At 26.6% G+C, this 13,173-nt stretch overlaps 1 protein-coding gene across 1 annotated transcript in view; it reads right to left on the bottom strand.

Moving 5' to 3' along the window:
• Nucleotides 1-2,019: 2,019 nt before the first annotated feature.
• LOC135928243 (uncharacterized) overlaps nucleotides 2,020-13,173 on the bottom strand; it is a 41,248-nt gene continuing 30,094 nt past the window's right edge. The window contains exon 8 of the mRNA XM_065464647.1: nucleotides 2,020-2,514. Coding sequence (XP_065320719.1) covers nucleotides 2,135-2,514 — 380 coding nt within the window. The 3' untranslated portion in view covers nucleotides 2,020-2,134. The remainder of the gene's footprint in view (nucleotides 2,515-13,173) is intronic.

Below are 13,173 nucleotides of genomic sequence, written 5' to 3'. Positions count from 1 at the left end.
TGATTGTTGACTCAAGTCTTCAGTTGGCCATAGGCCGTTTTTATCTGGAATCAAATCAAATCTCTGATTGTTTAAGTAATTCAAAAATCGGTCAGTGTCATAAGGTTCTTTTAAAAAATCTGGATAATAAGGAACAACCAATGAAGTGATAAGATCCAAAAAGCAAAGAATTGAAATGCTTAGAATAAAAATGATAGGAATCAAGGTTGGCATCTTTACAAGAATTTAAAATACTTTTATACGATAAAAAATCCCTAATTATATACTTATATAAAAAAATATTTATACATAAATATTCAGAGTTTCAATTTGAATAAAGAAAAGCTCCATTTTAAAGCACATTATTAATGTAATATTAGAGCTATTTGAATATTATTAATGTATAAACTTTATACTTATGTTGATTTGTATATATTTTTAATATATAACCCGCATAATATTCAAATTTAAATATATATTTCATGTAAATTTTACAGAAAAATCTATTCTAATATTTTAACCCAAATTTTATATTAATATTATCCTAAAATAATAGTTTGCAAAGCGACTCAGGTTTTTTAAAAAACTTAATGCCAAGAGTATGTAAATTGATTAAAAAAAATATATTTCTCTTTAACCTATTTATTAAAATATTCAGTCATTAGCCGCATATTATAAAACACATACTTCCTCGCAAGTGAATATAATTCTTTAGTTAAAAGATCACTTACTATTATACAAAAGTGTAGTTATAATAAAAAATTTTTAAATTGGCATATCTGGAGTTATTTAAATATGAACTTTCTCACTAATTTGTTACAAAAATAATCGTGTTCATCCATGTATCTTACAACCGAGAAAATAATCAATTTCCTCATAATATACGTTCAGTATAATAAAATTCAAAATTGAAAACTTTTGTTATATTAAGAAATATAACAAAATTCTCGTTAAATAATTTTGTAACAATATTCTATTATTCGGTCTATGACAAATTTAAATCAAAATCATGTTATTTTTACTCAAAGGCTAACTAAAAGAAATATATTTCTTAATTATATAAAAACATGTTTAGAAATAATTATGGGAGGTTATTTAATGTAAAAGAGTAGAGGGGCCCGAAAAGTTAAAATCAATTTTGGTCAAAAGGGAAATTGAAACTCTAATAATTAAACGATAATATATAATATGTAAATCAGAGACCTGCAGAGGTACCATTTGGCCCGAATTTTTTTAAAATATATTATGTTATTTTTAATTTTTATAGCCTAATAATGACGATTTTATATATTTGTTTTAAAATATAAAGCCCAGCCCGGGTATTTTTTTTTAAAAACTTCAGGCCCGCCCCGGGTATATTTAAAAAAATTAAAATACGGCCCGGCCCATGTATACCCGGGTCGGAGATGTAAATTTCTATAATTATTTATATTAATTTCAGATAAAATAGCTCTGAACATGATAGGATTTAAGTAAGAGACGCGAGAAATGTGATATAATTAATTGTTATACTTAAAATTCGTCCAAATTAACATTCAAAAATTTAATTTTTCCCAGTGTCACAATTTTTAACGTTTTTATCACGCTATAATTTTTTTATAAAATTTCACTGAAAAAATATTTAGAGACATTACAAATATAAACATAGTATTATTGTCTTCGATTTTATATATTTTTAATTATTTTCGTATTTTCTGTTATATAAATAATTTATAAGATTCATGGTTCATGAATTTATAGCAATTTTATTTATTTATCAAAAATAGTATAAATCGGTTTAAAAAGGTTTTTTAAAATAAAAAATAACAAGTTTAGAGTAATGAAGAAAGATGATCTATATATTTTAAAAGAGAATAAGCTACCCAATTATGCTAAATGACAGTAAAGTGAATTTAATAATAATACATTACATAAAATATTTTTCCTTCCGCAAATTCTAATGGCGATTGATAATATATAAATGGACTTATTTAAATAATCTATAAAAATGACTAGAAATTCTCAACATACACATTAAATAATATATTCTCTTTATTCAATAATATATATATATACATATATGTGATGACTAACATAATTTAATATTTATAAGCGATCGCAAATATTGTCATAAGTTTAAAATAAAATGAAAACATTTTATATATAAAATTTTTTATCACATCAAGTTAATAATTTTTGCGTTATCATTATCTATTTTTCCAAGCAAGTCTTTCCCGTCAATTTCAATATCTTTATTACTCAAGCGGTCTTGTAAGACGACTTTGATCTTGTGATCATCATAAGATTGTGAATGTAAACCGGAATTATTTTGATGGGTGTTTATATTATGAGTTTTAAATTTGTAAAAATCTTTTGGTATTCCATCTATTATCGTTGTATTAATAGTTTTATCTGTTAGATTGGTTTTGTTGTACTCCATTCGATTATAACCTTTGGAAGTGACTAAAGATACCATAGGGGCAAAACAGTTGGCATATTCTGAACACGTTTGAAATAGGTTAAACAATTCTACCAATTCTTCGGGTGTCAGCTCATCTAAGTTAAAAAAAACTATATATAATCTTGCTTTAAATAAATTGATGTTATTATTAAAATTAAGTCTAGAGAAGGCCAATAAAATTATCAAATCAGAAACTATATAAATATTTTGAATACGAATATGTAAACTAATTATCGATTAATTTAATAGCACATTTGTGACAAACACACATTATATAAATATTTAATATATATTTATTTAAAATATAAGGCTATTGAAAATCTTTTTTAACAATCTTAATCAGAAGGAAATATTAATAAAAAATATCTATTTTAAGGATGTGGAAAACTTAATTTTCTCATTTTTTAAGAGCTTACTTTTTATTAACTAATAAAAATATAAAAAATAAGTGAATTAATTGTTTAAATAGAGACAGATTGATATTAAATATAACTTAACTAAGTGATCTTATTGACATTTATGAATTATGAACATGATTGATTGATTATATAAAAAAAACATTTCTGAATTGCAATTCAAAAAATAATGCACTAAATTTTTTAACTGGATCCGCCAAAATTTTTGCCAAGTTCGGTACAGGTCCAAAATGGTGTTAGTTACAGGCGGGTTAGGGTGAGAATTCGGCATAAATAGAAGTAGATTACCCAAAATGGGCATAGAATAAATAATGTATGTAAGTTTATTTTATAAAAATAGGAGTAAAAAAAACTTCCAATATAATAGATTTTATATTACATATAAAATTTTACTGGTAAAAAGAATTTGAAAAACGGCAATCAAGAAGATAGGACAAATTGTGTTTTAGTGCCCTGGGAGTAAAAACAAAAATATTAATTTTGGACGGCAGCTACATTTTTTATAGTTTGTTATGACTGAAATTTCTGTACACGAGTTTAGGGAAAATTCGGGTACGGTCTAGATTCATATATTTAATATTTCCGGGTCCAGGTTGGAAAAAGAGCCCCTAACAAGAGTCTGAAAGCATAAATTTGGTCCAGAATCCTGGTTATAATTTTTATAATAGATTTTCCCGTTTTATCCACATTATTGAATTATAATTATTAACATGAATATAAGCAATTTATTAGATTGTGTCTTGGAAGGTAGAATAACTTGCCTTCATATAACATAAAGGTGACAGGAGTTAAGGGTTAGATAATAAAAAATGAGGGTAGGTTGAGAGGAAATTGACATGCTGCCTCCAGATTATTTTCTATTATGTACATGCTGTCAGTAAATAAAAATACCATAGTATTAGCTTAATGCATGTTCTCTACCTACCCTGCATGCCTATTGAATAAGAGATAATTGAATTGAATATAAAATCTTTAACAAATTTAGTTTATTGATAAATTTATTAATGGCTTATATTATCTTGCGCATAATAACAACTGAAAAGCTTACATTTTTTCTCCCTTAATTTCTCCGAATAAAACACTCAAAGCTCAGAATTTCATAGCTATTTTTCTTACCCTTAAAGCCCTGCGAGCTAATTTTAAATCATCAACTTGCATGTTATTTTATAACCCTAAGAACGCTTAATGATTTAATTTGACATTACAATATAATTATATAATAAATTCAATTATATTTTTCAGGCTAGTATAGGCTTTAGTTTGTATTTTGTTACGTTATAACTTTTCTTAATTTTTATGTTCCAATTTTAGCCAAATTATGAACGTTCTATTTATTTTAGTTTTTATGATATACTTTCTATTACTGGTGGATTGCTTATAGAATCGGATAATATTTATTATAATGCTAGCATTTTTATCATAAGGGCTGTGCCGATTCACATATTTTTCACCGATCAGATCCGATATTGGTTCAAAACATATCCGATATTTATATTAATTTTTCACCACCCCCCTTTGAAACAAATGTAATTAAGTAATTAATATTTTTTGTGCAAAAAATCGAATTATGCATTTAATTTAATTTCTTTATTTCTACAATAATTTTAAAAAATTTATGGATATTGGTAGTATTAATGAATTTTTCATTATTCCTCCCCGTGAAATTAGAATTCCGCAGATAACGCATTTTGAAAAATTATCTTTATCTTTTGTAAAATATTTCCATAATTCAGATACCACATTTAAAAAAATTCTTTTATATAATTTTAAAGTATAAATAATAAAATTGGCGTTATTATTTAAAAAGATTTAAAATAAATAAAACTTTGGGTGTTCCTTTCTATTTTTATAAAAAAACTTTTAAAATACTATAAATCTATTTTAAAAAATAAATAAAATTTAAGGGGTGTTGTGCATTTGCGTTGTTTAAAAAAAAATTATTAATGTAAAATAAGTATAAATAAAATAACAAAAAAAAAGAAAAGTAAAAATATCGGATCGGATTTTACATGTATCAGCCAGATCCGATATTTTTGGAAAACGCTAAGTATCGGCGTCGATCCGATATTTAATATCGGCACAGCCCTAATTATAACAATACTTTTGTATTTAAGGTGCATATAGATGTTAAATGGAATCATTATTTTTTTGATAAATACATTGTAAAAATATACAAATAGTATAAAAATAATGAATTTATTTAAAAAATTCTTTTATTAAAAAAAGTAGGGCTAAAGGATTAAAATTTAAAATGACATTCTGAGCGTTTTATATATTTGAGCGATTCATTGCGTTTCAGTTTTATACCTGGGTTAGTATTTTTTCTGGGCAATTAAGTTTTTTATATGAGCATTCAGTAATTTTCTGAGCGTCTAAGAATTTAGCATCTTAGTTTTAATTCTGAGAGATTAAATAAAAGCCTTTATTAATCAAGTTAAATTAGTGTAATTTTATATAAGATAGAACCTAAAAATTCAAAATCACACTTTTATTAGTTATCAGTATTAGATATTAAATATTATTTTAAAGATTAGATTGCTTCAATTTTTATTATTTATTTTTAAGGGATAGGTTAGACTATATTTTATTTATTTAATGACCTTAGCTGATAAGTTAAAGTCAAAAAATTCCAATAAAAGAGGACTTTATTATATTAAAATTCATTCAAAATATTTTTCAAAACTAATTTTCACCTAAAATACTTGAAAGAAATCCCAATCAATTTTCAACAAATATTTTTGCGAGCCATTAATTCAACGTGACGATGTTATTTGCTGATTTATAAGTTAAATAAAGATTGATGATTAAATCTGAATTTAGCCAATCTAATTGTCACAGAAGGAACTATTCCCGAGGATTGGCAAAGAAGTATAAATTCCAGTTTAAAAGTGGAAAGGTGATCCTTTAGATTGCGGGTTTTATAGAGCTATTAAATTCTTGGAACATACAATGAAAGTATTTGAGTGTTTAGGAAGCAGATAAGGGAAGTAGTGTTGTTAAACGGCTGAGCCAAGCCGGCTTAGCTCTAAACACATCTAGTTTTTGTGTCGAAAATTGAATCAGGCTCATTGAGCCATATTAGTCGACTGGCTCGAGTAAGCTCAAGCCAGCTCAGAATTTGACTCAAGCCAGCTCAGAATTTGACTCAAGCCTATTTTTGAGCCGAAATTTATTTAATTGCGATTAGTATTGTAAAATGGCTGAGCCAAGCCGGCTTAGCCCTTGACTCATCTAGTTTTTGAGTCGATTGACTCATCAAGCCAGCTCTTTAATTCATATTAGTGGCTGGCTCAAGCCGACTATTGAGCCGAAATTTATTTATTTGCGATTAGTGTTGTTAAATGGCTGAGCCAGCCTGCTTAGCCCTAAACTCAGCTTGTTTTTGAGTCGAAAATTGACTCAGGCTTATTATTTAAATATATTATCATATATTTGGTTTATTTTGGCCTAATTTTAATATAATAATTAAATTAGACATTTCAAGTAAAAAGTAAGTGAAGTTAACTATAGTGGCTATTTTTTATTTTTTTATTGTTATCAAAATAAGTAAATTATAAGTAAAAATGGAAAATATTTAACCAAGAATTTTAAATTGTTTAAATTGTTTTCAGCAGGGATCCAAACCGAACCTGAACCGTTAAACCGCTAAAAACCGGTATTTTTTATCAAACCTGAACCGAACCTAAACTACTTAAAAAATTCTAGCATAACCTGAACCGAACCGCTATAATGTCTCTGAACCGGTTCGAGCCTCAGGATTTTATGCTTATAAAATAATATGTAAGTTATTATTAGTATATTGAAAAAATTAAAATTACATTCAAATTATTCATCAATCACATTTGATTGATAAGTGTCGGTCATAATTTTTATAAACTTTAGTATATTGTCGTTTTACAACATTTTTTTATATTTTAAACTTGTAAATTATAATGCTCAGAGAAAAATTAAATTAAAAATATTATTATAAATGACACATCAAATCTGATATCGTATTGGCAGTGCCGGCCACCCAAGTCAGTGTGGAAAGATGTTTTTCAACAATTAAATTTATACTATCTCCTCATAGTGTAATTTGAGTGAGACGAATTTTGAAAATATATTAATTGTGCGGCTTAATAAAAAAAAATTAAGTAAAAAAAAGTAAAATATTGTTCATATTAAAATTAATCATTGATATTATTCTTATATTTATAAATTAAATATCTAATATATATAATCTCCATAAATATAACACGATCGTTTTCGTATCTCCCTAATGTACTTTAAATTTAAGGAGACTATATAGTGTAATGTTAATTTTTTGAGCCTCCCGTTTAAAAGGCATATGCTTTACCGCATGCACCAACTTGAATATAAATAAATTTAAAATATTAATTTATATATATTAAAGTTTCACGCATGCACCAATTTGAACATAATTAAATTTAAAATATTAATTATATAGATATTGAAGGGTAATTATTTAGTTTGTGTGTATGGTATTAAATATACTTTATTAATAAATTTTTTAAAATTTAAGAGTAAAAGAGGTAAAATTGTTATGTATACTGTGAGCATGTATTAGAAATATCAAAATTTAAAAATGTGATGGAAATCATATTGAATAAAATTTAAAATAGAGGTGCTTTAAGATTTTTGAATTTTAAATATGGGTTATAGATTGGTCTGAAATTTTTTTTGCAGACATAGCCAGGCCTGATCAAAAAACCATGAGTTGAAGGGTAATTATTTAGTTTGTGTGTATGGTATTAAATATACTTTGTTAATAAATTTTTTATATATATTAAAATTTAAGAGTAAAAGAGGTAAAATTGTTGCAACATATACTGTGAGCATGTATTAGAAATATCAAAATTTAAAAATCTGATGGAAATCATATTGGATAAAATTTAAAATAGAGGTGCTTTAAGATTTTTGAATTTTAAATATGGGTTATAGATTGGTCTGAAATTTTTTTGCATACATGGCAAGGCCTCATCAACCAAGGCCCATGCAACTTTCATATTCTGATTGTATTTTTAAATGCATTGTGACTTTTTATATATTATTTCAGTCCTCAACTATCAAAATTATTATGGTCTTTTGCGGGTTTGAGAAAACCAAGTGCGAGGACCTGGCTTGGGAATTTTTTTAATATTAGGCATAGTTGTAATATTTAACACAGAATATTTATATGGCCCTCAGGTAAAATCTAATTTAAATATATTTTTATTCAAAAAAATAGTATTCACTCTTAGTCTTAATGGGTTGGCCTTGGTTGGGGTGAGCTGGGTTAAAATAGACTAAAAAATAAATATGGTTTTTAGATCTCCAGGCTTGGAAAAAAAATTTAAATTACTATCGGTTGGCCAGGTTTGAGAAAATTTTTTATAAAATTATTATGGGTTGGGCTGGGCTTGGGAAATATTTTTATAAATTATATTGGGCTGGGGTTGGGGAAATATTTCAAAATTATTATGAGCTTGGACGCTTGAGAATTTCTTTATTATTAATTATAGGTCAGACATTGGCCCAAAACAAATTTTTTTTGCAGGCCTAGGCTTGACCTGAACAAAAAATCAAGGCCCATGAAAATCTGAATTTTAATTGTATTTTTAAATTCATTATGATTATTTAAATATTTTATTTCAGTTCTTAACTACCAAAATTATTATGATCTTTCATTGGGCTTGGAAGAATTTTTCATAATTATTATGGCTTTGGACTTTGACTGGGAATTTTTTTTAATAGTAAATATTAGGTATAAGTAATCAGTAATATTTAACAAATAATATTGGTATTATCAAGTAAATGTTTTAAATTTATTTTTACTCCAACCATAGCACTTAGTTTTAATGGATTAAACCTGGCCTGAAGGGATGAGGGGGTAAGAAGAATAAAAATTGGATATTATTTTCAAATAACAGGTAACATGCATAAAATTACGGGCTATCTACTAGTTATTTTATAATGTGCAATTAATAAAAATGAAGGTTTTATACATGTGTTTTTTAAATTAATGATAAAATAAATATTTTCCCTATACATAATTCGAATGTAGGTTTGGATATAAAAATGTTTAAACCGATTCTTAGAGATTCGAACCGAACCGATATTTTAATTTTTTACGAACCAAACCTGAACCGTTATTTTTATCCGAACCTGAACCCGAATCGATATTCGTTTCGGTTTGGATCCCTGGCTTTCAGTATTGAATGTTATTTCCTTTCTAACACATTTTTATAAACAATAAATAAAAATATATAAAATTTGACATTTATTGAAAATATAAAGTAAAATAGACGAAGCGGCATTAAAGGAAAATTAATCTTTGATATTTTTGAGTTTTTAATAATTTCTTAAAATGTAAAGTTATTTAAAAAAAAATATTCATAAAATTATCCAAAACAAAGTACTAGACTGGAGTGAAAGAATTTTAAAATATATTTATAATTTTAGTTTAAAAAAAGCACGTGAGCTGCCTAAGAGTTCTGGAGGCCACTCATGTGGCTCAACGAGAGGATTTTTCAACAGGAGATAAAATGTATATATATATATTATAAGGTTAAATCTGTTAATATTGAAGATAGAAATATCAATAATCAAATATAACGATTGAAATATGGTGGTTAGTTAGACCTAAAACAACATTAAAAAAGCATGGACTATGTCTAAATATATTTTTAAAAATCCTGGCCAAGCCTAATTTTTTTTTTAAATAGGAGCCGTGACGAATTTTTCTGAAAAATAAAAATTCGGGCCATGCAAATGATAACTCTGCAGCTATCTGATAAAATAATATTTAAAAAAACCACATTTAAAAATTCATAAACAATACTATATTAATAAAAAAATTAATTAATATTTATATCAAATTCTATGAAAGAATAAAGAAATAAAATGTTGAGTTAATGAGTGATTATTTATCAAAAATATCTTTAGCTTAAAAGAAAATAATGATTTATATTTTAATTTCTATACCTATAAAATAAATTATAACACTAATTTTAACCCAAAAATTCAAAATACTTTAATAACGATTATGACAATTGTCACTTATCTAGGGTACATCTTCACTGAAGTTTTATTTAAACATGTTAGCAATACTTATTTTAGCCCATATACGTCAAAAATATTTAAAAAACTTTAAAAATTACGATTATGACAATTGACACACTTATCTAGAGTACATCTTCACTGAAGTTTTATTTAAACATGTTAGCAATACTTATTTTAGCCAATTTCCATCAAAAAAATTCAAAAAACTTTAAAAATAATGATTACGACAATTGTCACTTAGGTACATCTTCACTGAAGTTTTATTTAAAGTTAGCAATACTTATTTTAGCCCATATACGTCAAAAAAATTTAAAAAACTTTAAAAAAACGATTATGACAATTGACACTTATCTAGGGTACATCTTCACCGACGTTTCATTTAAATATGTTCGAAAAACTTATTTTAGCCAATGTTCCATCAAAAAACTTTAAAAATAACGATTATGACAATTGTCACTTATCTAAGGTACATCTTCACTGAAGTTTTATTTAAACATGTTAGCAATACATATTTTAGCCGATTTACGTTAAAAAATTAAATTAAAAATAACTATTATGACAATTGTCACTTATCTAGGGTACATCTTCATGTTATCAATACTTATTTTAACCTATTTTCCTTAAAAAAATTCAAAAAGCTTTAAAAATAACGATTATGACAATTGTCACCTATCTAGGGTACAATTTCAAGGAAATTTTTTTAAACATGTAGCAATACTTATTTTAGCCCGTTTACGTCAAAAAAATTATAAAAAACTTTAAAAATAACGATTATGATAATTATCACTTATCTATGGTACATCTTCACTATATTTTTAATTTAATATGTTAGCAATACTTAATTTTGCCCATTTGCAATTAAAAAATTTAAAAATAACGATTATGACAATTGTCACTTAATATGGTACTTCTTAATTGAAATTTTAATTTAACATGTTAAAAATATATATTTTAGCATCAAAAAAATCTAATGTTTAAAAATACCGATTATGATAATTTGTCATTTTTTCAAGAAACATCTTCATTGAATTTATAATTTAACATCTTTACAATATAAATGGTGTTTTTACCCTCTTGCGTATAAAAATTTCAAAAATCTTAAAAAATAACGAATATGACAAATGTCACATTAAAATATTATCCTTCAAAAGATCATATAAAATAACGTAAAAAAGTTTAATATAAATATTTTTAAAAAATCTATTTAGAAAAAACCACCTTTTTTAATATATTAAAATAAATAGATAATACAAAAATGATTAAAAAAACTATAAAAGATCACAATCCTCAAAAAAGATTTATTTACAAACAAGATTTAAAAAAATATGTTCAAAAAATATTTTTTGCTTAAAATTTTGGGCGTGAAAATCACTAATAAATTGTAGCATAAATAATATTACAATAGCAGCATATCATTTTTTTTATTAAAAAAACATCAAATAAATAAATCCATTTTCATGTTTAAAAAAAATTTTTAAAAATAAACTATAAAAATATTATTAAAAAATATATGAGGGAACTTGGCATGGTACACGAATTCTAGATTTTTATTATTTAAAATATATAAATAAATAAATTTTGACTCAATGAACCGGCTTGAGCCAACTCCTGAGCCAACTCCTGAGCCGGCTTGAGTCAACTCCTGAGCCGGCTTGAGCCAACTCCTAAGCCGGCTTGAGCCAACTCCTGATCCGGCTTGAGCATATGACAATTTTTCGGCTCCAACTTCGAGGTCGGAGCACTAGGCTTTATAACAACACTAAAGGGAACAAATGATAATTGATAAAATGTTGTAATATTCGCTTGTTGTTTTTGGAGAAGGCATTTGACAGAGTGCCGCCTAGGGCCTTGAGAAAATCATGTGGAAGAATGGTTGGTTATGGCAATGTATGTGGGGGAGCAGAAACTGCGATACGGACGGATAATGGAAATCGTGAAAGGTTTGAAGTGAAGGTAGGACTTCATCAAATATCCATTCTGAGTCTATAATTATTTATCTTAGTAATGAATATGGTGGCTAGAGCGATGCGTGAGGACTTCCCTGGGGTCTATTGTATGCAGATGGCCTTGTATTAATGACAAACAGTGAGGAAGAATTAAGAGATAAAATTAGTAGATGGAAGATGGCTATGGAAGCAACCTGAAATGAATGCAGTAAAGACAAAGGTGATGATTGGTGAGTTAATCTGAAGATGAAGGAATCCGGCAACTGGCCTTGTGGTGTATATGGGAAAGGAGTTGATAGAAATTCAATCCAATGCACCAGATACCAGAAATGGGTGCATAAAAGATGTAGCTGGAAAAAAGTGTGGTGTTAGCAAGAATAACCTTTATTTGTAGAACGAGTATAAAGGGGTAAATAATACTGATAACGTAGAAAATGGTGATTTGGATATTGGCAATATGCTAACCTTGGGAAAAGTGAAAAAGTTTTGCTATTTGGGTGATATGCTAAACGCAGATGGTGGTATAGATTCTGTTGTTGCTGTAAGGGTCAGACAAGCATGGAAGAAGTTCAGAGAGATGTCGTATATTCTAACAAATAAAAAGGTCTCTTTGAGGTTAAAGGGGAAAGTTTACATAAGCTGTGTGAGGGTTGTTTAGTTTATGGCGGTGAAACATGGGCGATGAAAGCGACCCACGAAACAAAATTAGAAAGAACAGAGATGAGGATGATTAGGTGAATGTGTGGGGTATCTCTGAGAGAGAGAAACTAGCAAGGGATTGCGAGCAAGAATGGGTATAGAAGTGATTGGAGTAATAATGCTAGGAAATAGACTAAGGTGGTTTGGGCATGTGGAACGTAAGACAAAAGATGACCGAATAAAGAGACACACCTTGATGGAAGTAGGAGGATCAAGACCTAGAGGAAGGCCCAAGATGAAGTGGATAAAGGTGATAGTGACGGATATCAGAAAAATGAATACTACATAATATATTAAATCAAAAATGGAAAAGAAAAATCAGAGGGAACACTGGCCAACCTGGAAATTTCCATTAAACGGAGAAGAACATTTGCTTTAAAATATTTTATAAATATTCAAAGAGTAAGAAATTAAATATATATACAATCAATTTAAATAAAATATGCCATTTCAAGTAATTCTGTCATACAGAGGTCGATGCCTTAAAAAATGATTTCAATAAAACAAAAATATACAGTTCTTTGAGGAATAATATTCTAATGAATAATAATGATTATTTTATAAACATTTAGGATAAAAATTATTATTTAAATCCAATATATTAAAGTTCCCTAATCCATTATATTAAAATAAGAATTACAAAAATGTTAAA

Source organism: Gordionus sp. m RMFG-2023, chromosome 4, assembly GCF_954871325.1.
Source record: "Gordionus sp. m RMFG-2023 chromosome 4, tfGorSpeb1-WG-v2, whole genome shotgun sequence".
Lineage (NCBI taxonomy): Eukaryota > Metazoa > Nematomorpha > Gordioida > Chordodea > Parachordodidae > Gordionus > Gordionus sp. m RMFG-2023.
Note: the sequence above shows the minus strand (reverse complement) of the source record. Positions and strands in the feature narration are given on the sequence as shown.